This window comes from Epargyreus clarus, unplaced genomic scaffold (assembly GCF_041222505.1).
Source record: "Epargyreus clarus isolate Ecla_fem2 unplaced genomic scaffold, WU_Ecla_fem_2.2 ptg000012l, whole genome shotgun sequence".
In the NCBI taxonomy this organism is placed as follows: Eukaryota; Metazoa; Arthropoda; class Insecta; order Lepidoptera; family Hesperiidae; genus Epargyreus; species Epargyreus clarus.
In genome coordinates, this window is record NW_027332220.1 from 3,908,453 (window position 1) to 3,933,984 (window position 25,532).

General features: G+C 35.4%; 1 protein-coding gene across 2 annotated transcripts; it reads right to left on the reverse strand.

The window, feature by feature from the left end:
• Positions 1–562: 562 nt before the first annotated feature.
• Positions 563–21,435, reverse strand: LOC140746145 (uncharacterized). Of its 2 annotated transcripts, none has more exons than XM_073078165.1 (8): positions 21,290–21,435; positions 16,487–16,601; positions 15,506–15,606; positions 9,478–9,617; positions 4,929–5,072; positions 4,110–4,319; positions 2,636–2,692; positions 563–2,344 (listed from the first exon to the last, which is right to left on the reverse strand). In XM_073078165.1, exons 1-8 carry the CDS (start codon positions 21,418–21,420, stop codon positions 2,238–2,240), a joined length of 1,005 nt encoding a protein of 334 aa, XP_072934266.1. In that variant the 5' UTR covers positions 21,421–21,435; the 3' UTR covers positions 563–2,237. The 2 variants fall into 2 exon arrangements, with proteins under 2 accessions (XP_072934266.1, XP_072934265.1); XM_073078164.1 differs by having other exon boundaries at positions 16,487–16,610.
• Positions 21,436–25,532: the final 4,097 nt, after the last annotated feature.

The window sequence follows — 25,532 nt, forward strand, 5'->3', positions numbered from 1 at the left end:
TAACACTGCTGTTATTAGGCAGAAATAGGTGTGGTGCCGCCGTAGTCGAACCACAAAGGGTTCTATCACCGTTAGTATATTGATTCCCATTTTCTTTTTATAATTTAGGAGTAATAGACGATCATGCAGTCCACCTGATGGCAAGTGGCTACTGCCGCCCATGGACATCTGTGATCAACCCCAGACAGGGTTAGATTTTCCTACCTGAGGTCGGCCACAGATGCGCCGCTACTCCTGAGGACTAAGCTGGAACGCCTCGGAAAAGTATGTCTCCCTTACCACACCCTTTAAAACGGAACACAGTAGCGCTTAACGCTGCTGTTATTAGGCAGAAATAGATGTGGCGGTGGTGCCGCCGGAGTCGAACCACAAAGGGTTCTACCACCTTCAACACAACACAACATTTCACAATTATTGCCTACGAAATTGTCTCGATATTTCGAAGGCAAAAAATATTATAGATAGTGGTTCATTCAAATCGATCCAATACTAAGATTACACCATACAGACAGACAGACGGACTGACATATACATGTAAGTATATAGAAATAAAACACCAAACCGCAATATCACGAAGCTTTATTATCTGAAAGTATGTATTGATTATTTTATAAGCTAAGATATTAATATGAGGATCAAAAATACCAAACAATTTTAATAGCTAAGTACATAAGTCGATTCAGTAAGATAAATTCTAATGAAGAATATTTGAAATAATTTGATCAGCTATTTCCGGCTGATTTTAAGTGATTGGGCCTTATAAGTATGTTTCAATTTTAGTTTAGTTTGTATACTTAAATAGGTGCTGAAAGAAAACGTGATAATAATACGGATAATGGTCCTTCAAGCCCGGTATGAAATTGTGATTTACACATTTAACATGATAATTAACTTATATTTGTAAAATATGAGGCATAAGGCTTGTATTATTTGGAGGACAAAACAAATTAATATATTGGTCCATCTAGCTGGATACAAATCAATAATTCATTAACAAATACATATCTAGCAACATAAAGAGAAGATTACGTATCTAGAGAGCATCCATTAATTATGTGAGACTTTTTGAGGATGAGAGGATGTCGAGCCAAATTTCATCCAATGTCATGTGGCGGAAAAGACACATACCTAACCGCGTAAAATTATTAGAGATAACTGTGTATTATACAATACGTTACTTAATACCTTCAAATTAATGAAAGAAATGAAATTGTACTTCTAATTAAGATCACCTCATTTTAGCACAGATCAACGTATGTAAAATATCAATTTCGAACAATCTCCGTGTGAACAAAATCCGTGAGATTAAGATTAATCCTTGAAGTGGTTAATAAATCTCACGACATTTCACCAAGGAATTAGAAAATTGTTAGTCACCTCACATAATTAATAGACGACCCTCTACAAAAACATTGGTCCTTTGAGCCAGATAATCGACTAAGATAGGACCTAGAAACCATTCACAACACGCATAAGGCTAGGTACTCAAGCAGGTACTATTTTCACTCTTATACCACGGGTATGGTACATTGGTACAATTCGTTGTTTATTATAATGCTAATAATTTAACTATTATAGAAGACAAATATTCGCTTAGTAGATAAATCTATGAAGAATATTATAGAAATTTTGTAGATATATTTCCGCTAATTATTTTATAAGTGATCATTTTAATTTTAGATAGATAAAATCGCGCAATAAAATTAATTGTAAATTTACATTTTTTTGACAAATATGAGTGTAAGAAGATTATGTGTAAATTCAATTACGATATGTTGATAGCTTGTAAATATATTACTTTACTGAATATATTTCGTATTTATTTTATTTTAGAGACATTATGAAAACCACAGAATTAGCTTTATTTTTGTCATTCTATTTAAGTATCGATTGTTCGAAAAACTTTTCTATACGTGTGGTCAGTGCCGATCATAAGTCAAAACTACAAATCAAAATTTTGGAAAAGTGGAAATAACATAAGGTGTAGTTTGTAAAATCGTAATTTTATTAAAATAACATAAAAATTTAAATCTCTTTCTTTTCAAGTAATTAGCTCATAAAACTGACAACAAACTGTTTTTGAGAACGGCCGCACGTACAGAAAAGTTTATCGGAACATATATGAAAAATCTTGATGCCAGTTTAAAATTGGAAAAAATATCAATATGTTCGTCACATGTTTATAGGTATTAAAATTGCGTTTTCCTAATAGAGAAATCGAGAGAGTTAAAATTGTATTAGTTCGCAGTGACTGTTCTTGTTAGGAGGATGTCGGGGTCAGTTGTGTCATCTTCGTCCTCGTCATCACAGGCGTCTTCTGGCTCGCCTAGTGCACGAACGAATTCTAGTAAAAATTAAAAAAATAATAATAATAAGTGTTGTTACTACAAATTTTATGTAATTAAAGATATACGTCATTTTTTTTCAGCGTCTTGTTTTAGAATTAAAGGGTTAAGACCTCCTGAAGAACTTTTGTAGGCTCATGCGTGTGGATTTTCTTACGGAGCCTTCCTTTACCGTTTAAGCAAGTGATACCTTCATATGTAGGTAATTAATGCACTAATTAGTAATTAATTAGCACATAACTTTGCAACAGATAGCGTAACTATCACATTATTATTATAGTTCTTCTTACCCAAAAAGTCGATGCGGCCGTCGCCATCCGAATCCACCTCCTTGATCATATCTTCAACTGAAAAAAAAAATAATATCTCAAAATCATCTCCCACGCCCTTGAAATAATATACAAATCTCTACCCGTAAATTTTTTCTCATGATGTCTTCCTTCATTAACGTAAGTGCACAAATTAATTTGTAATGAAGTGAAATTAAGTAATTTATTGCCCAATTAAATAAATATACTATCAGCATTGCAAATAATATTTGTTTAATAGTATTTTGCTGGTGTGGGAATGTTTAATATTTTTATCATTATCATTTATCACCACTTCGTAATGACTTCGTGATTACTTTTGAAGAAAAAAATGACGGATAAATGTTATATTTTACAAGCAAGACTTGTGTAGGTAACAAAAAGAGACGCCGAAATACCCACTACCCACCTACTTAAATATTAAAAAAAAATCACTGCTGGGCACGTCTCCTCTCAGAATGAGAAGGATTAGGCCATAGTCCACCGCTCTGGCTAAGTGCGTATTGAGTAAGTGCAAGTGTTTCCGTATCGTGCGTAACAAAAAACAACTAGACAGAAGGTAGATACATTAACCTACCACCTGGTCATCGCTTTTTCATCATGACCACGATCCATGTAACTGAGCCGGAAATCGGCAATAAGGAAACTGAAAACCGCATACCGTAAGTACCCGTTACATTATAAAATGTTTGTGCGATAATATTATTTTAAGTTAATTCGTTTATTTAGGTAGTTTAAGTTAGGTTATTCCTACTCTTTTTCATTTTTTTCCTACCTCGAAAAATAGGTAGGTATTTTTTACGTGACTTATTTGGAAAATTATATCGGTCCTTGAATCGATGAATTACAAGTTTTTAACATGTAGAACGATGAGAGTACAATTAAGTACGTACCTAGACTCACATCGCAAACTAGATTTACATTTAAATGTCTTCCCAACCCGCATCGTACCAATATACATATTCACATCACTACCGTCCCAGTTCCCAGCGTAGATGTCATCTCAAATTATAGATGTACTTAGTTCACTTCGCTAGCTAACTGATATTTGCTAGCAAACTTCACAGAACACAATTTGCTAGAAACAGTAATTAATTGGTGAAATTCATGTAACTTTCAGAACTTTTTAAAGAACTCCGGCAGCACCACCGCCCCACCTATTTCTACCTCATGACTAAGCGCTGCTGTGTTCTGGTTTGAAGGGTATGTTAGGGAAAATATACTTTTCCGATGCATTCCAGCTTAGTCCTCAGGGGTAGCGGCGCATCTTTGGCCGACCTCAGATCGGAATCTAATCTTATCCGGGGTTGACTACAGATGTTCATGGGCGGCAGTAGCCACTTACCATCAGGTGGACTGCATGCTCGTCCACTACTCTAATACTTAAAAAAACCTAGCTAACTGATATGTTAGGATATCTTTTATTTTAATCACATGATTGTGAGTCGTAACTTACTTTCCTCCTCCGAGAGATCCTCCCCCAAGCACTGCAGCACAGCACGCAGATCCGACGCGCAGATGTACCCCCGGTTGTGTTTGTCAAACACACGGAAAGCGTCGCGTAGCTCCCGCTCCTCCTGCTCCGCTGAGCTGGTGCCGCCACCACCCCCAGACATCGACTTCGAGAGGATGTTCACGAATTCCTCGAAGCTTACATTGCCGTCACCTACAACAGAAAAACGTTGAATTTGCTCTATAGGCCCTTTTCCTTACTGTTGTACCCGCATGCACGTTACACCCACACACATGAATTAAATTGCTGCTGTATTCGCGATCCGGGTGCATGTATGTATGCAACGATAGGATGCAAGCACGCATGCGGGTAGGACGCGCGTTTGGGCGTAAACACACGCGACAAGAAAAGTGCCGTATGTGTCTTGAACATATAAAAATCTTAGTGTGGATTGTAAAAAGTAAAGATGCCAGACTGAGTTACCTAATGGTCGATGTAAAAGATGATAGAAGGCTTCTTGTACGTATATCAGAAGCACAATGGCTTATATTTTTCCTTAAAGCAACATTGCTGCTATATTCTGCTTCTAATAGTGTGTGTTAATTTAAAAATATTCATAGAAAAAAATGTTAAGCACTCTGTACTTATTGATCCAGATAGTATTGTATTTGCAATAACTTAAATAAAAGTATTATTAGAGTAAATCCATGGCATTACTGGCTTTAACGACAATGTCGGACATTCAATACGCTACAAGTTTCCACAGCATTATGACTTCACATTGGGCCGTAAATCAGGATCCCTTTGGCAAATATCACTCACCATCACTATCCACCTCTTGCAACATGTCCTGCAGCTCCTCGACCCTGGCGAACTGGCCTAAACTGCGCATCACGCGGCCCAGCTCCTCCTTGGTGATAGTTCCATCTCCATCCTTGTCGAAGAGACGGAAGGCCTCACGGAATTCTGAAAGCATTTAGAGGAACTGTCTGCGGAACTATTTCATGCATCAAGAGTAGCTGATTATTTGTGAATTCTTAGATTGTTTAAAATTGGCAAATCTGTTTGTCCTAAGGCTATGTTAAAATCCTATAACTAATTCTGCTGATTCCATTTTTAGTCGAAGATTTTCACAATCTTACTCAAGACTAGACCGCGATTTGTATTACGTAATAATTAGCCTAGTGGTTACAAACTCTGCTTCTCAATCGGAGGGTCCAATGTTCGAATCCCAGGCATGTGCGCATAAGAAATTATTAGATTTGATCAAACGATGAAAATAAATATCATGAGAAGACATGAAGGCGCTAAGGGCTTCAGAAGTCTACCAATTCACACTTGCCCAGCGCGGTGGACTTTAGCCTAAAGTATCTGAGTGCCCGTGTCCAATAGTGGGACAGTAATGAAATGCATCAAGCCTAATAATATCAGCATTTCACGACCAGTTTGTTCTTAGAAAATAAAATAATTTATTCCAACTCAAATCAACTGAAGCAAGTTTTAAAGTTCCTTTATGAAAACTGATTAAACTCGAATTTACGATAAGCTACTGGCGGAAGGCAGTCTGCTTATTTATTCAAATGTCCTACTTACATTTTAAGCCTTTTATGTTACGATTTAACTTCGAAAACAAATTATAAGTTCTGACTTTAATCTTCAAGACAAAGTAGCGTACTATAGTACAGTAGCATATACTCGTATCTATAAGATTTATATCTAGGTACTGACACCCATTAGTATAGTCCGCGCCAAACTGCTAGTCCGTTCTGAATATAGAAATGATTCGCGTTTGCAAATTGCAAATTGTATGACTACACCTGCTCGCAACAACTTCAGAGGGGACTAGCAGTTTGGAGCGGATTATACATACGTACTGATCTTATAATTAATTCTTTCAATACCAAATATCAATATTTAAAAATTAGGTACTGGCTAGAAAAACTGACTTAAGTAAGTCATCTCCATACAGTCCTCGATGTACTTACTTATTCAGGTAACTCATCAAGCCTACTTAGCAATGGACTTCTAGAGCCAATAGGTAGAAGGATGGACACAATTACTGATTTATTACTTCTTTACCATTATTTTTAATTAAATCGTATATCTCAATTGACAAATGAGAAATGAACTTTTTGTAGATGTTTCTTTGCATAGATCTGTTAATGAAGTCGGACGGTGGCATTAGGTACTTGTAAATTAAACAAGATTTTGGCTCGTTGGATTTGTCTTCAAGAGTAGGCAATCCTAGTTTATATTTGAAGCAAGTTGTAATTCTATGTGTACAAAATGAAATAAACATACATATCTACAAGATTCCGCTTTTTTTAAGTACAAGCTTTTATTCCGTAAAAGCTCTAAACGCTTATTTTATTCAACGACGCATCTGATGTATTTTAGACTAAAGAACTTGATTTAACCGTATTCATTCTTTGCAATCGCTAAAACCGCGTAAGACTCATATTATTTAAGTATACAGCAGTCTTATTTAAAGTGTGGGTCGCAAACCCCTGGGGAGGGAATATACACATAAGCTTACATAATGGGATCGCAAGTAGTCACCAAAGTCATCGTCAAGCATCACAAAATTTAAAAAAATACTACTTTAAAAATATATTGTTACCACTGATACGTGTTTTAACTAAGATAATTTTAATTTAAAACCTAGGAAATATATCGGTTTTAGGTACTGAATAATGTAGCGATACTTCATCGAAGAAGTAAATAAAAAAATTAATAGTGTGCAGATTATATTATATTTTTATTGTTATACAAATACAACATAAAATGCAGTTTGGAAACAGTGGACGATAGGTGGTCGTGAAATATTTTACATAGGTAGGTAGGTACCTACTAGGGAGGTTTTACCATAGCAAAGATTGAGAAACGCTGATAAAGTAATAAATACGACGACGATTATAATTTACTAGCTGACCCGGCAAACTTTGTACCGCCTCATAATCTATTTATCAAATATATTTCATATAAAATATAGCCTATGTTACTCGTGGATAATGTAGCTTTCGAGTGGTGAAATAATTTTTAAAATCGGTCCAGTAGTTTTTGAGCCTATTCATTACAACCAAACAAACAAACAAAGTTTTCCTCTTTATTATAATATTAGTATAGATAGAACATATTTGAAACATACGGTTGTGATGTATAAGCAACGAACTGAACACGACTGAACGATTTTCCTATCTGGGTTAACAGAAGTCGCTTTCCAACCGGAATCGAATCTTCAATGAAAATAAATTAAAGCATAAATTCAATTGAAGACCAGTTCCGTCAAGCTAGCCTTTAACGATAGATTGGAAATCCCTCCACAAAATTGATTCATAAAATCTATTTTGTACTTTATGGTATATTAGCTTTTACCCGCGGCTTTGCTCGCGATCAGAGGTTGTTGAAAATAGTTGTTTGTATGTATCTCGGGAACAGTACGTTTTTCAGGATGAAAGTTAGCCTTTGGTCTTTGGAGTCCTGACAACGTGGTAGATAAGGCGTGAAAGCGTAACAAACAGTCAAACGAACAAAGAAACAAACTCACTTCCGCAATTATAATACATTCTATTATAGTTAGCATAGTACATAAAGTGTTACAAATGAACAAAAAATTTTAATGTCATTTTTTAGATTTTTAATCAGAAATCGAACTTGGCAATACATGACAAGACTTCATGATGGAAAAATTGTGACCTTCAAAACATCATATGCAAAAACTGTTATATTTTTTTTAGTCTCTATATATACTAGCAGTTTTTCACGGAGTATATCGTCGTCATCATCGTCATAATGTTTAAATCACAAATCACAATACCAGCATTAGAATTACGATCGAAGACAATTTTCTGCTACATTAATTTAACAGGAAACGTTGAGAACTGACGTTGCCAAGATTAAACCGCCTGCAGCATTTAACATTATTGTGAGATTAGCTCTTAGTTTAGTTTAACTGTAAATCTAGATTGACGGAACATGCTCGTTCAATAATGTCTGGTAAGACAAAGACAGATGAGCTTTACGAAGGATTAGCTACATATTGAAGGTAGAACATTTTGTGGTAAAATTCCTGAGGCACCACCGCCATACATTTTTCTGAATAACAGCAGTTTTAAGCTTTGCTATGTTCTGCTTTTAAGGGAGACATAATTATTCGAGGCGTTCCAGCTTAGTTCTCACTCAGTAGTAGCGGCGCTCCTGTGACCGACCTCAGTAAGGACTCTAATTTTATCTTTGGTTGAAATACAGTTGGCAATAGCCACTTTACATCATGTACAGCCTCGTTTGCTACTTCAGTATTATAAAAAAAATCCATTGTTCTATCTGTAGCTGATGCATTGTCTTCAAACTCTTCAAAACGTCTTCAAGTTTCCACTAAATCTGAGCTTTTAAGTTGAAAATAGGTAGTACTTAGGTCTATACTTATCTACTCTATCTGTGTTGACCGTTGTCACTCCCAAGTCCAGACAAGCCATATTCCGTCCTAATTGTGTTATTCAGTAAGTTGGAGTTTATGAAGATATTTTGTAATCTGGCTTTACGAGTTTGCTACAGATTGAGATGAAGTACGACTTCGTAGGTATTCTAGATTAGTTAAGAAGTTAAAATTCATTACAATATTTAATATTTTTAAGTGTGAAGCACTGATGTATTTTGGTTTGAACGTTCTAAGGGAGAGGTAAGGAAACTATATGAGGTATTCCAACTTCTCAGTAGCCAAACATCTAAGGCTGACCTCAAGTAGCACTTCATTCCTACTTGGAGGTGGTAGAACTCTTTGTGGTTCGACGCCGGCGGCATCATAACCACAGTAGTTTAAGCGCTACTGTTTTCTGGTTTGAAGGGTGTGGTAAGACAGACATACTTTTCCCAGATTTTCCAGCTTAGTCTCCTCACAGATAGCGGCGCATCTATAGCCGACCTCAGGTATGAATACTTCATCCTACCTGGGGTTAATTACTGATGTCCATGGGCGGCACAAGCCACTTACCACCAGGTGGGCTGGCCAGGCATCTGAGGCTGACCTCAAGTAGGAGTTCAGTTCTATCTGGCATTGATTATTAGTATTATTACAAGTCTATGGGCAACAATGTTCACTTACCATCGGTAATGCATACCTACTCGTTTGTTACTTTTATATAAGTATTTTTATATAAAAACTAACTGACCCGGGGTTGTGTTGCCATAAAAAAAATGTTAAGGGTAAACTACCCTTATCACTTAGGGATATGAAAAATAGATAGGTAGTAGCCGATTCTCAGATCTACTGAATATGCATATAAAATTTGGTGAAAATCGGTAAAGCCGTGTCGGAGGAGTAAGGTAACTAACATTATGACACGAGAATTTTATATATAAGATGATACTTTACCTTTCATTTGAGTGCGCGTGATACCAGTGGTCTCGTCGACAATGGAGGCCTTGCGATCGAGGGTGGTGTCGGCGGCTGGCTTCAGGAAGCTCACCTGCCTCTGCGACCTGGGCGGGGTTACCGAGCGCTGGGACAGTTGACTGCAAGATGTATTTAGTTAGTATCTTATAATTAAGCTGGTTGGACTACTAAGTACTATAGGTCTTTGTGCCTTAAGTTCCGAGGCTAGAATAGGGCTGAGGTACCATCATCATGTCGTAAGAAGAGAGTAGAAGGGGACTACCGAGGTTCAGGTGGCAAGAACGAAAATAAAAGTTAATGTATACCGTATGTTTAAGAATTATTATCCTAGAGGTTATAACAGCTTTGAAAATAAATCGTCTATTTCTTCATTATCATACACATTATATTTTGGGATATTACCTGACTTAATTATTCATTAATTAAAATCATAAATCTTGTTTCTAAAATCATAAACCATTTTACATTAATTTATCATTGTGACAATGTTATTACTGATTAAATAATACGGCTTTTAATTGAAATTATGTCTACGAGCCTATTGTTGGTAGAGAATCTTTGATTTACACGAATTATAAATTAATGCTATTGTGCGACCGTTGTACCTACTTACTCTCATATGAAATCTTAATTAGGCACGTCATACTTTCCCAAGCTTATTTAAATAGGCACACAAAAGGCTTGTAAACGGAATCCGGGCAGCGAAATGTATCCATTTAGGGGCATCCGCATTTAGATGATTATATGGGCATATTGTTGAACGGCCTTAGGTTGTCTACACACGTGCGACACAATGGAGCGACCAAACGACACGTTATTACGAAACAAATATTAATAGTTTCTTTTTTTCAAGTTATTTTTGGTTTGGTACGAAAAAATATAAGTACATAAATATTTATTTTCTTACGTACGTGCAATATACGTGTCTAACTTCAAAAATAAATATTACACAGTTTTTTTCGTGAATCGAAAAATATGTGCTATTTAAGTATGTACTAATAATATTTAAAGGCAAATATTTACAAGATAGTACAGACAGTGTCTTTCATAGCATAAAAGTCCTTGTAATCACTTGCGGAAAATCGTAATAAAATGATTAATTGAATAATTAAGTATATGCTAACTATAATTACAACTGAATTTAAGAATAATTCAGTATGCAGTATTTATTAATAAACATTTGCTTCTTTAATGCTACGAACATAGATAAGTATAGATATTTCACCCCCGTGTTGATTATGTTATTGAAGGAATCCATTAAAATGGCTGACTATATGTCAGCCTATGTGTTACGTCTCCGACTGTCATGGTGTAATGTACGCGGAACAATGACGACATATGAAGTTATATAGTGCAAAAACACGAAATCGAAGGAAAAGTGCAGAGAAATATCGTTTCATTCGTAAATACTGTAAAAACTAAATTTTTTAAATATTTTTCAAAGACGTTAATAAATGACAGTGACAATTTCATTTGTCAAAACTGGTTAAATTTTCTTGTTAAGAGTGAGAATCCTTACTAATCTATGGCTACGAAAGAAACTGGCAAAAACATCTTGTTTAATTTTCTAACCAAGGCGGTTATTCAGCACCGTACATGTAAAAGCCCATTACAGCGTTTCCGTAAGTACCGAGTGCAGTTAAAACCTACTTCAATCTCTCGTAAAGCTATAAAGAACTAGCATTCGCTAACAATAACCTGAAACTACATTACATGGATTCCATTTAGTTGTTAAATTGAGAAAATAACAGTTCTTTTTATTATCATTTTAACATTCATGGCAAATTTTACGAAATACTTAGAATTTTCAAAAATAATGTAAGGAGGAGAAATTCACTTAATATTATCGGTTACAATTGATTACCGTAAAATTCTGCAAACCGACTCGAGTTTCGTAATAGTAGTAAGTTAATACAAATTTATTACAAGGTCTACAAAGTCGATCATATGTGAGAAACCTTATTGATCCGTTTGTGAAAGCCGGATCTCGTGAAGAATGTCTCAATTGAATTCCGTGACATTTTAAAAGGGCATAAGTACGTTCTATGTGATATTAAAAGGACGCTTCAAAGCGTAGGGGTGGTAGGGTAGGTCGAACATATGCAGTGGCAACAAACCATCCTATTTCAAAACATGGGACTCAACGTCACACGCTAACAACAACACGCTAACTAACAATAAATGCAAGGCAGCTTGGAACATAATACAAAACAAGTGTGATCAGGTACAAAATTATAATCCAATACATATTAACAATAACAACACGATTATAGACGATCCAACTGAAGTTGCGGAAATATTTAATGACTACTATATAAACTTGACAAAATTTATTTTTTCCTACAATGATAATAATAATATATATTCAAGTAATCTTACTGTAGTAAAAAGTATTTTCCTTAGACCTTGTGATAGTACAGAAATATGTAAAATTACTAAATCTTTAAAGAACACATGGTCAGTAGGGTATGATGGCATCTGCACAAAAGTATTAAAAAGTTGTATTGAGGAAATTGCGCCCATTCTATCTGCACTTATAAATATGTCCTTCGAAACGGGATGCTTCCCTTCACGATTGAAGTTGTCAACAATACTACCATTGTATAAAAAAGGCGACAGGAACTTGGTAAAAAATTACAGACCTATAACGTTAATATCTGTTTTTTCAAAGATCTACGAAAAAGCTATGCAAGGACGACTTGTTGACTTCCTCAATAAACATAATATTATTGCAGAAGAACAATTTGGTTTCCAAAAAAATAAGTGCACAGTAGCAGCTGTATTTGATCTCATCACTAATATCACGCACAATGTTAGCAAAAAACTCAAAAATACAGCTTTGTTTTTTGATATGTCGCGCGCCTTTGACTTTGTATCACATAGAATTCTATTGCACAAATTAAAACACTGCGGTATTAGAGGAATAGCTCACGACTGGATTAGGTGCTACTTATCAGAACGTCATCAATGTGTCGATATCTCTTCTCTAGATAGAAATGCAATCTTAACATCATATAAGTCTCGATATCAACAAAACGGATGTGGAGTCCCGCAGGGTAGCGTTCTGGGACCTTTACTGTTCCTTCTATATATAAATGACTTACCTAAAGCTATTGCACACAAGTGCGTCTTGTTTGCTGATGATATATGTGTAAGTGTTGTCAGTAAAGATGAAAAACGTCACAACGAAGATATCAATGGTGTTGTAAGTTTAATAATAGAATGGTTAAAACAAAACAACCTTACTGTTAATTTCACGAAGACAAAAGTCGTACAGTTTGTTAACCAGGGAGCAAAACCTATAAATTTAAATATAAAATACAAAGACGAAACAGTAGATTCCGTAAGCTCAACTAAATTTCTAGGCATTGAAATAGACCAAAATTGTAACTGGAAGCATCATATTGAAAATGTTTGCTTTAAAATCAACAGATTTGTCTACGTAATTCGACGACTTAGCAAAACATCTGACGCCAAAATCTCACTCATGGCTTACCATGGTTATGTTGCGTCCCATTTAAGGTATGGTCTAATTATATGGGGTAATTCGACACATGTTAATAGCGCGTTTTTGGCACAAAAAAAATGTGTCCGGGCCATCGTTGGTGCACCACCTTGGGAATCATGCCGTCCATTATTTAAAAAATTCCGTATCTTGCCGCTAGCCAGCATGTATATCTATGAAGTAGCTAATTTCGTAAAAAAACATAATGATAAATTTATATTAAGTAACAGGTGTCGCGGGCCCAATAAACTTTTACATATACAAAGTGTAATGAAGACTGGTCTCTTCAAAAGAAATTGTTATTATATGTGTGTTCGTATTTTTAATAACTTACCAGATTCTCTAAAGGACATGCCACTTACCAAATTCAAAACAATGTTATTTGAATTTTTAATCCTACATTGTTTTTACTCTGTTGAAGAGTTTTTTTCACTTCGATAATTTAATAATAATTATGTAATATTATTCTAATTTAAGTATTGTAATGTTATCACGCCATATAATTGATGTTAGCATTGAGCAGGAATTATCATATTGTGTAATTTTAATTGATGTATTTTAATTTATGTTTAGTTTATTTGACATTACTTGTATATTGTTGCATGCCGATATCGGCCAAATGTGCAGAACTTTGTCAAAATATACCATCTAATGTACCATATTTGATGCAATAAATAAATAAATAAATAAAACACAGAATGAAACTTTTCCAAATCTAGTTTTTGTCCCGCAAAAATATTAATCGAAAATGTTGCAATATTTTCACACAGAAACAAATTCGAAGCACATAATTATAAGAGAGGTTTACTTACATGTTCTTTCCAAAACACTATCGTTTGTTTGTTTCTTTTCTAAATTCTTGCACAACTTATACCGTTTCTGTAATGCTAGGTACACACCACTACGTCTACTAAAACGGAACATAAAACACAAGACCTTAAGTACTTACGCCGTTTATTGTCGAACGTAAATGGCTCACAATTCGCAATAAAATCCCCCTTGATTTATCTAAAGGGCCTTGGAACAGCAATTGATACAATCGTGCTTACATATTCCAAAAGAACTTGTCAACCCATTACCGTCCCACTGCTGGCCTCATCTCAGTATGAAAAGCACACCACCAGAATGAAAACAAACCACCGCGCGGCAGGGCCGGATTTAAGGAAGGGCAACCGGGGCGGCAGCCCCGGGGCCTCCACAAAAGAGGGGCCCCCACAATAGAGACGTCAGATTTTTTTTTAAATTCCGACTAGTAAACACTAGTAAAAAAAATATCTTTTCCTTTGATATTTTTTTCGCTGTTTTACCTTTATCTACAGGACTTTGTACAAACATGAATACTAGAAGAATACCTGCGTTTCACACTAAAATATTTATTGAAAAACTCAACTGAAATTTTTTTTTAATTTTATTCAGAAAATAATTTGGGGCCAGGGGGCCTCCACTCCTTTGTTGCCCCAAGGCCTCTAGACCTCTAAATCTGGCCCTGCCGCGCGGTCTAAGTGCATAGTCCATACCTTTGAGATCTTTTTATGAGCTTATATTTCTACGTAATTGAACAGCAAGGAAGCCGAGTTCCAGGTCTTAAGCCCTTCGTAAGTGGTCACTGCCGCCCATACCCATTAGCTTGTTCTATATGATTGGTGCCTTGGCTACCCTACCTATCTGCAACATGGTTCCGGTTTAAACCCAGGTGGACCAAGTTATGTATTTACATTTTTTACGTGGCCTTTATAAACTGGCTGCATAAAAGTTTTGTTTCCGACCTCCCAAATCCTTTATGAGGCATTTTCAAGGATCGAAGGCCCGGGGCGCAACTAAGACGCTAGAGTTCACTGTATTAAATCACCTTTGAGAAAAAACTCTCAGACAAGTAACTTTTACTCTCGATGTTTTCCACCATATATTTTCATTTACCGTTAAAGCAAGTCATAATAATAAACTACCAGGTTCGAAATAGAATCTCGTACATCATATCCATTTGTGACGTAAGAGTGACGTCACAAATAGATATATGGAATCACGGCCACATCACGCTCCGAAGCGATACAATAGATCAAATGGGATGAGATGAGCAGTAAACCGTATTCCATAAGATTATGTACACTAATCTTCGATTACACATGAGTGCTGATTTGATTTAGTCATCTATTCGTGAAGGCTGATCGTAATTGTATTATTTATTGTTAAGTAGGTATTACTGTATAACGAGATTTGTTATGTTTAGAGTAATTAGAGAATTATTTTTATTATGTTTATATAATAAACAAATAACAAAATAAATTACTGCTCAAAAATATATCCACAATAAACGAATACAACACCTCATATTTCAAAAACCGTCAAGCAAGCGGACATGTCAAAGAATTAAAAAAATTAACATGCATTGTCATATATGCATACGCTAGAAAACATTACCATCCACAAAAGGCGGACAAACGAATAGGCGAACAAAAGGACATATCTTAACATTAACAATTCATCAAATTTAAAGTTACGTACCTTTCTGAAGGGCTAAGCGCCACGGACGGTGGTCCGCGGCTGCCTGGCCGAGAGGCCTCGTCTGGAGGGCCCGGCTCCCCAGTATTACTCGTTTGTCTAGTCTAAAACAAAGTAATAATAAATGTGTAGAGTCCGCGCCACACTGCCAGTCGGCTCTGAATATAGAAACGATTCGCGTCGCAATAGCAAATTGTAGATATTAGCGGGACGAAGACAGCGCGGACCCCCTCAGGCACCCGTCCGCTACCCGCTCTCGCCCGCGGGTACATAGCGACGTTAGTGTGCCCTTACGTTGCTACGGAGTATATGCATGTAGTTGTGTTCGACCGCATTGGCTCTCAGACTACACCTGCGCGCATTAATTTCAGAGCAGACTAGAAGTTTGGCATGGACTATACCTATATACAATTAATTGATTAGGTAAATATGTGTTTGTGGTTGAGATGCTAGGATAGGTTTTCAGTGATTGCAACTCATAATGGCAAGCACTAAGTGTACCTAGTGTAAGGACTAAGTTTGTATAAATCCCAGCCTTACCTCACTGTGAGACCAAAACAAATCACTGATGTGAAACACATAGGAACATAGGTGTTGCTTAGCAATCTAACCATGATGAGGTCCACTAAACGTTTGCATTTGTATTAGTAAAATAGTTGAGAAAAATATTTTAACAGCTACCTTATACTCTTCATAATTTAAACCAAATGACAGCATCGCTTCGTTAATAACACTTAAAGAGGTGTCCTGTTATTTACATTTTCACCATGTTGTGTTCTGGTTTGAAGGGTGTGGTAAGGGAGACATACTTTTCCGAGGCGTTCCAGCTTAGTCCTCAGGGGTAGCAGCGCACCTCAGATCTAATCCTATCTGGGGTTGATTACATACGTCCATGGGCGGCAGTAGCCACTTACCATCAGGTGGACTGCATGGTCGTCTGCTGCTCCTATATTAAATATATAAAAAAATCGTTCACCAACTCACCATGATGCCTTTGAGCTGATTCACCAGTGGCGAATCAGCGAAGAAGTTGTTCACCGCGGAGAATATGTTTGTTCGTTCGCTCGTCGCGTCCCGGCAGGCGTTGCACGCCCGCCTACTGCGTCCGCTGGGAAAAATAAATATCTTAACACAAATGGTATAGGAAGAGCTCTGAAATTCAATGGCGGAGGCGGCACGTTAGACTGATTGTCCACTGCACCTTCACCGAGCCGATACCGAGAACGAGATTATTTCGGGCTGATTTTAATGTTGTGTTTTTAATGTTGTGTTGTAATGTGTGTGTTGTGATTTTAATGTTATTTCGGGCTGATTTTAATTATGTCGTGACGGCGATAGTTTGTCCACTGCGACCGATATCGGCGATTTATTTTGTTCGATCAATATCGGCGTGTGACGGCAGTGTATGGACAAGTTTCAACGTGTTTTATAACACCGGCACATCGGCCCGACAAAAACTCGGTTCCGATCTAGCGGTCACGCTGATCTACTCGAAATATCGGCGGCTGGGATGACGGTGCTCGGGTGACGGGCGTGCGATGGACGAGCTGCTATAGTAAATGTATGTACGCTACTTCGGCGCCGTCATCAATTATCGGTTTCGGCTCGGTATCAGTGGTTGGTGGACAAACAGCGTTAGGGGCGGCAAAATTTTATAAGAAGACCTTTTTCGCCCACAAAATGCAGAGGCAATTCACAAGTGTAGGAAGAGTTTTAAAACTTGATTTCTGTATTGGCCCATACGATTTCCAAGTTCTGACACAATCCGCTAGGGGCGCTGATTGGAAATTATATGGACCAATATGGACCAATACGTAAACAAATACCTAAACAGTCATATTTGTCAAAACGTAAAAACTCATGGCAAGGGTACTGGTGTTGTGTGTAGTTTTAGTTTCAGATCAAACAACGAATTGCCAAAGCTTTGTACTTACGTTGATATTTGCTAATACTAAAGTAAATAAAAACGAACGATGAACTTAAAAAGAAATTTAATTATTAACACGCTTTTATTAGCTTGGGTTGTATGTATGTATGTAGGGGAGAGTCCTACAGTACCGTCACCCTAAGGTTCATAACCGAAAAAATCGAAGTATCTAAGAATAAATGTAAAATATCACCCTAAATCTGTAAAGGAAGCATAGTGCTACAAATAAAAATAATAGACAACCCTTATATTTAGATATAATCCATTTTATTTTTAAAATTCGAAGACTAGGGAAAATCAGATTAACAAAAAATGGCCTCCAGTACCGGCCAGTAAATATGTAACTATTTTTATGGCACAATAATCACAAATATACTGATTACTGAATTCCAATATATTAGCGCAAGCCTCATAGACCCAAACTTTGCAGTTTCCACATTGAATCCAGTCTTCTTCACGAGATTCAAGGCACAAAGGAACAAGTTGTTTCTTCTGCGTACGATTTGTGAAGAGGAGGAGGTTTTCATTTTTGTTTTTATTTTTCTTTGATATTTTACTTACGCCTTTTCCTGACCGCAAACTCCTACCTTTTTAGTAATACCTTTACCTGTACCTGTACTGAAATTATTAGTTTTCTTGTAGTTTTTCTTGCCATGAAAAGAAATTCATTTCCCGCATTGCTGAAACAACGTTCCCATTTTGGCTACCCTTTTGTCTTCCAGAATCGTTTTATAGTGATAACTTGTCATAATTTCGCTTCTTTTAGCCTTGCGGCGTGCTGTTGCTCTTTTTTTTTAAAGCATCAGGAACAGTACCCTTACCATGAGTTTTTACGTTTTCACAAATATGACTGTTTTGGTATTTGTTTACGTATTTGCCCATACAATTTCCAATCAGCGCCCCTAGCGGATTGTGTCAGAACTATAGTGTCAGAACGTAACATTAAATGTCTAAATTGACAAAATGGCGATTCATGTTTTGTCTCTCCTTTTTGCGAACATGTGAGGCAGACAAAAAGGCTTGAGCACTTACTTATTGTTACGTTTACTCAGTCAACTGAAGCAAACGGAACAGAATATTGGATTGAGTAAACGTAACGTAAAATTGAGGGATGTTTTGAAAACTCATGGTAAGGGTACAGATGAGAGTTCTGCAAGAACCGCTTTAAAATTGTCGATGGATATCTCAATGGCAGCTTTTGTTTCAGATTCAGTTTGCTGAACAAGTTTAGGGTCAGCACTAGTATATCTGTGTCTGTGAGCAAATTAACTTCGATAAAAATAAATTTAATTAGTGACCGGTACTGGAGGACGAACTTGCGGCTGGTACTGCGGGAAACGAAATAGTAATTAAGTTTGATCACAAAAAAAAACGTATAAATGAAGATCGATTCAAAACACTTTTTTTAAATAATAGTATATGTAAATTATACGTACCAGGATTAACGGGCTTTAAATTTTCATCTGTACTTCGAAAATCACACTCAGAACTTTAATATTGTAGCGTAAGTGTGTCTTAAGCAACACTAATCTTCGCACTGACAGTAAACGTTTCAAGACTCGTTCCTCTCGAGCAGGGCCTAATCTTTTAACAACATATCTGTGATTTTACTGTATTTCCTTTAACGCCACCTGTTCTAGGCTAAGAGAATTTGCAAGTGGCCGGTATTGGATGCCGGCCGGTACTGTAGGACTCTCCCCTATGTACGTAATAGAGTAACGAAATCTTTGAACCCGATTTCTATCCACTTTGAACGTTCAGGTTAATTCAAAATTTAAAAAAAATATCAAAAACCGATGACAATACACGATTTTAATAATTTTATACCATTGGATTAACGATTTTCGAGGCGAGAGAAAGCGCCTTAAAGGAAGTTCACGCAAAGTTACTAGATTGATTTTTAGTTTTGAAAAATAATAATGTTATTTTTGTATACCATACTTCATCGTCCAGATTAATTGTATGTAGGTTTACATACACGGTATATACTACGATCAACTACGAGTAAGTATTGTTGGACTCAACGATAAAATACTTTTACTAGGGAGTACATAGGCTCTTTCATATAAAAAAGTATCTTGTTTGCCTTAAAATTGAATCACTGATTTCAAAAAGAAACAGAAACTTTTCCAAGAAACTAGTTGAAGAAGAAACAAACAAGCAAAAATAGAATGACTTGAGTTGCAAAATATGCACGTTTGTTCCGTACCTATCTGTTTACTTCTGTAGTTTACCTTACGCCTAGCTTTTGTATTTTGCCAATCAACCATTTTAAATTCAGATGTTGAATAGTTATATGCCTTCCTTATTTTTTTTAAAGGTGTTTTACGGCTTTGGCTTTTTGCCTTTCAGCCTAACTTTATTGTACTTTCATTATTATAATTTTATTTATTAATGTTTCCTTCATTTGGTATACACTTCTAATTGTATTTAAGTTTCATCATTTTTTTTCCTTTTAACATTATCATTTTATTTCAAAATTTTGTTTATATTGTTTTTACAGTGTTTTTGATATATTCGTAAATATATTCGTTGGAATTGTGATTTCTAAGAATAGATGGTAAAAGGCGGGAAATGTCTTCAGTTTTGTAAATTTTCATTAAACCATCTATCATTATAATTCTTGCTATAGTAAAGGCTGGACAATTTAAAATTAAATTATGCCTTCCTTAGTTTTAAATACAGTAAAGTAAAGAACTCTATGTCTATGGTTATTCACGTTATTTCTCTTTATCTGTGTTATTTTTTTCTTTTTTAGAATAATTTGAATCCTGATGGTAAGTGGTGATCGCGCCATATGAACACCAGTAATCAAGTCTTTATAGAACAGGATTTCTACCAGAAACCACTCAAAGATGCGTTGTCATCCCTGACGACTAAGGTAATCACTGTTTTTTTTTTATTAGTTTAGCACGCGTTTGGCCTCGATCTCGCCTGATGGTAAGCGATGAGGCCTAAATTGTGCCACGCTTGGCTAGAAGTACCCTATAAACTCTTGATTTGAAGACTCCTAGATTATAAAACAAATGCCATCAAAAACATAACTCGTTAAAAAAAACATGCAAGTCTCACAACTTAGTATTTCTACCGTAAAAAGTTCTTAGATCCGCTTTTTTTTTTGTTCGACTTGCGGAGGCACTGCCGTGCCTCCAGATTGCCGCAGTAAGTCAACCGGCATCCCGACACCCTTCGCTAAAACGCAAGAACTATTTCACGCTAGAAATAGGTGTGGCGGTAATACCGCCCGGTCAAACCGTATCGGTTCTACCACGGTTTAAATATATTTCATTATCGATTAAAGATCACAAAATATCATTAAATAGCAAATTACATTATAGGTTAAGTGTTACAAGCGGGAAAAAATTACTAAAACTAAATTCGTCCCAACCCGCAGCACCTTACAATATAATGTTAAATTTCTATTTAAATATATTAAAATCACTATTGTACTTTTTCGTTTTTCCTTTTTTACGTAGTTAATAATTATTAAGCAGTCGAGTTTTGTTTTATACGGTAATTTGTTTAATTTTTACAATAAAAACCATTAAGAATAGTGTAACAAAAACGCGAAAAATCATTTATACACGGTAACTTAAGCAGAACAATATCTTAAAAAGTATGTAAATAATTTGAGCACCGCTCTTCAAAGGAATAAATGTTCTTATTTCGACATTTTTTTCTAATAAAACTTTGAAGTGTATGTCTTATTCTTAAACAAAGGGAACTGGAATCTCGTAAGCTCAACAGTTTATTTGTTCGTTTAATCAAAAGATATTCTTATCGATATTGTTACACAAAATGAGTTAATGTAAGACGTCTTTATTAGTAGTATATCGATGATGTAAGATATAAATATTTACCTTGTGTTTGTAGAGAAAGCGCTTTTTTCTGAAGCCTCGGAGGCTGCAAGATGTAGCACAGACGTGTGGAGAAGCTGCAGATCTACTGATGGGAAGCTGAGCGGGACTTTGATGTCAAAATCTTCGCGCATGCGAACTAGGAATATAATTTAAGCTTGACTTTCGGAACGCTTCTAGCGACTTAATATCGACGGGTCCTACGAAAATTGGTGCTAGTGCGTTTTCACAACTCTACAGTAGAGCGATTTGAATGTTCTAATGCGTGTAACTTTAACATTATTCACGTATAATGCAGTTGTTTTCAAAAGGATTCAATTATACCATTTTAAAATTTTAACCATGTACGTTGAATGAATTTTGTCGTTTCCAAAGTCTATATAAAGATTTCTCTCCTATACCCTAGGAATTCCCAAAGTTGCTTAACGCTAGAAACTCTTCGGGCATTAATCTATACGGGCATACCTTTTTAAAGAAGATTCAGTGAAGTTACTATACTTCGGTGCATAGAAAAATCCTTCTTATCCAACACATAATATAAAGTATTATAATTTATTCAGCTCTGATTAGCTCAAGAGGGCTTATAATCACATGTTTCTATTATGTTAGGTTTTGCCTCATAAAACCTATTGATGTCTTGTTTTAAAATGCCAATCTTATCCATATTCAACGAATCCGTGCAGAGTTGCTTTTAACAAAACATTTACGTACGTATATCTTCTGAACGCAATCGCAACCCCAAGAAAATATATAAAACTACAACCTGTAAATAACCTACATTTACATTTGTGTACAAATCAAAGAAACACAGTCACCGAAATGTTTCATACATAAACGCTAACATATTGACATGTATTTTGTTGATGTATTGAATTATTGATTTCATCTTAAAAGTTACGTTGATTTATAATAGTAGGAAAGCCCATGATGATAAATGTGTAGAAACTCGAGCGTCATTGGGACCTACACTAATGTGTTGATTAGACGTTTCAATGAAGAAAAGGTTTTATGATATTTTTAGATTTAGCTAGGTGTTTTCTTATTCGAATTTCGACGATTTGAAAAAAAAATGTATGAGAATGTATGAAGAATAATGTATTTTCCTAAAAATTAGCCTTTTCCTTTACTTTGTGATACTTACATAATTATTTCCCAGGGAATCATGCTAATAAGTGACACTATCAAATAGCATACAGGGTACATTACATAGCACATGACTATTTTTTTCACTACTTCGACGTGTGGTAATCGGCATGATGTTTCCCACTTTCTAGCATTATTTCCTTTATATTAAAAAGAAAATTGACCGCGCTCGAGCATGTTCAGTGATCGATTTTTTTGACTGTGCATAGAAAGTTCATCTATGGTTTAGGATACTCTACAGGGTATAAGGTATCTCCCATATCTTAGTCTGACGCGCTCGAGATACTCCCGAAATCCCTTCTTGCTCCCCAACCATAAAAATGCAAAAATATGATGCCATACAACCTACTTAACAAGTTTTATCCCATTGCTTTTTTCAACATCAAGTTATTGTCCCAGTGTTGGGAATCTCCTCTTAAAACGAAAAGACGACTCTTAAAAATAAAGGTTTAATCTGCAAGACGGGGACAAACGCAGATTGAATTGATAAAAAAATATTCTCAAAAAATTGGTGATAACTTAATTAGTTATCGGATAAATAAATTACAATATTGAATTTAAAAAAATATTCTTAGTAATTAGGTCTAGGTTATTTATATTTCAGTTTTTAGCGTGCCTAGGTACTCTAGACAACGATGTGTAAAATAGGGGTTTACAGCCCAATCGCTTAATTCGTTTTCAAGGTTATTATATAGTGCAGGGGTTCCCAAAGTGTGCGCCGCGGCGCCCTGGTGCGCCGTAGAAAGTAAAGAGGGGCGCCGTGAGTCGATCCTCTAATCATTGGACACCACAAATATTGGCGTTTTGGTCATCGATTCAAAATGAATATCCAAATTTAACATCCAAAGCATTAAAAAATTTCATTCCGTTTGCAACATCATATCTATGTGAAGCTGGGTTTTCAGATGTAGCTGTGATAAAGAACAAATATCGCTAAGGATCAATGTGGAGAAAGAAATTAGAGTAGCAGTGTCAAGTCATATTCCCCGCTTTGAAAAACTGCGCGGAGATCACTTAGCTCACCCTTCACATTGATTTGACTGAATAAATATCGTATTTTATTTTTGTTATCCTCAAGTCTTTCTTGTTGTTTTCCGTTTAAATTATTTTATAATAACGTATTGTACAATTTCATATTGTGGTGTTTTAAATTTCGTTTCGATCAACCTAAAGTAACTACTATTATTGTAGTTACCTATTTCTTTCGACTGTCTTCTTCAAATAGCTAGGACAGGGCACAGGGCGCCGTGAAAGAATATTAAACTTGTAACTGCGCCGCGGGTTACAAAAAATTGGGAACCCCTGATATAGTGTAAAGTGTAGAAAGATTAATAGACAAACGTTTTAAAAATTTAAACACCTTTCTTATGTTTTTAACGTGCAATTAAGCTTTATACTTGTAGGTAAACATAAAATTTAATTGCATGTAGATGTTCCTAATTTTCCTCCTTCTATATTAGCACCTTGACAGATTTAAATGTAGAGAAATTCGATCAATAATTGTTGATCGAAGGTAGAACAGTCTGTACCCTGCCGGTTCACGCGCATTTGAAAGTGTTAATACACAAGATTTCCTGGGACTTTTTTATTTGTTTTCTGACTAACATCAACCAACTACCAGTAGGTAAAAGACCCTAGGCAAGGCCGATTTCGCTAATCGAAAATTTAAATGTTTGCTGCCCAAAATTTAATGTTTTTTTATGTTGCATTTTTATGTCTCACATAAAAATACAAATTTACAGTTTACCAGCAAGCCTCAATACTTTATTTACAACTTAAGGTGTAAGGTTTTTTATCAGTATTTATAATTATTTTTATAAGTATCTATAAATAAGGAGCCTGTTTTCTAAATTGTTGTTTCATAAAAGTTATTTCGTGTTTATACGTTTTTATTTAATTACAAACGTTTTTTTCTGTTAATGTATTTTTATAATAAGTGATATTACTCATCGTAATGACATCATTTTATTTTAATTTTATCAAAGTCGTACGTATTTCGTATTTCATTAACGCTGTCTTACCTAATTAGAACAGAAATGTAATTAGATTTAACGTCAATCACAAATAATGAGTTGGGTATGACAAAAGAGGAAATGATTCAACAAATTAATACATTCGGTTATTTCTTCTAATTTATATCAGTTCTTACAATGTTTCTGATTGGTTACAACAGTGTTTTTCAACCTGTTTATTGATACGAACCCCTTAATGTGTGAAAATATTTCGCGACCCCCTAGCCTTGTCCTTTGTAACATAATGTATATTACAGAAATAAAATTTTCGATTTTACTAACAACGGATCCGTACATTTTTATTTATTTTCATTATGAAGTATGTGTCTATTAAATGTCCTTTAAATTACATTTTCTTTGTTTACTGACGCTTTCGTACCCCCTTTGAAAAATAATGTGCTAGTATATAGTGATTGAAATTATGATTGACTATTTGTAATAATATGTTATAGGTAAAGTTATAAGCTAAGTTATCTAATATAAGTTATTGAATAACTTAGCTATTATATAAGATAAGTTATTTAAAATCGACATTTTACACGTCGTACGCTCCTTCTCACTTATGATTATTTCGTAGTTATGTGCAAATTAAAAATTTATATAACATGGTAACAGTATACCGTAAAAGTGAAGCAAAAGATCTTGAGGACATGTCCGTGTCTGTGACCTCTGTCCACACATGACGCAAATCTTAGTTCACAGGAATGGCAATCCATCTGTAATCGGCTTTAGGTAGTACATTTGTTCTATATATATTAAAGTTGTTCTATATAGCTGTTTTGTTATACTAATAGTATAAAGAGGAAAACTTTGTTTGTTTGTTTGATTGTAATGAATAGGCTCAAAAACTACTGGACCGATTTTAAAAATTCCTTCACCATTCGAAAGCTACATTATCCATGAGTAACATAGGGTATATTTTATATGAAATATATTTGATAAATACATTTTGAGGCGGTGCACAGTTTTCCGGGTCTGCTAGTCTATTCTATAGAGCTGGTTAAATATGTCAATGCGCTACAGTGAGCCCTTATAATCAGCTGGACTGAATGCACGTTTACTACTATAATCTTATAAAAAATACAGAGAAA

Coding starts and splice junctions, on each gene's coding strand:
- LOC140746145 (XM_073078164.1), bottom strand. CDS start 21,420: ATGCGCGAAGATTTTGACATCAAAGTCCCGCTCAGCTTCCCATCAGTA. Junction 16,611..21,289: donor GCTTTCTCTACAAACACAAG/GTAAATATTTAT, acceptor TATTTTTCCCAG/CGGACGCAGTAGGCGGGCGT. Junction 9,618..15,505: donor GCGCTTAGCCCTTCAGAAAG/GTACGTAACTTT, acceptor TACATCTTGCAG/TCAACTGTCCCAGCGCTCGG.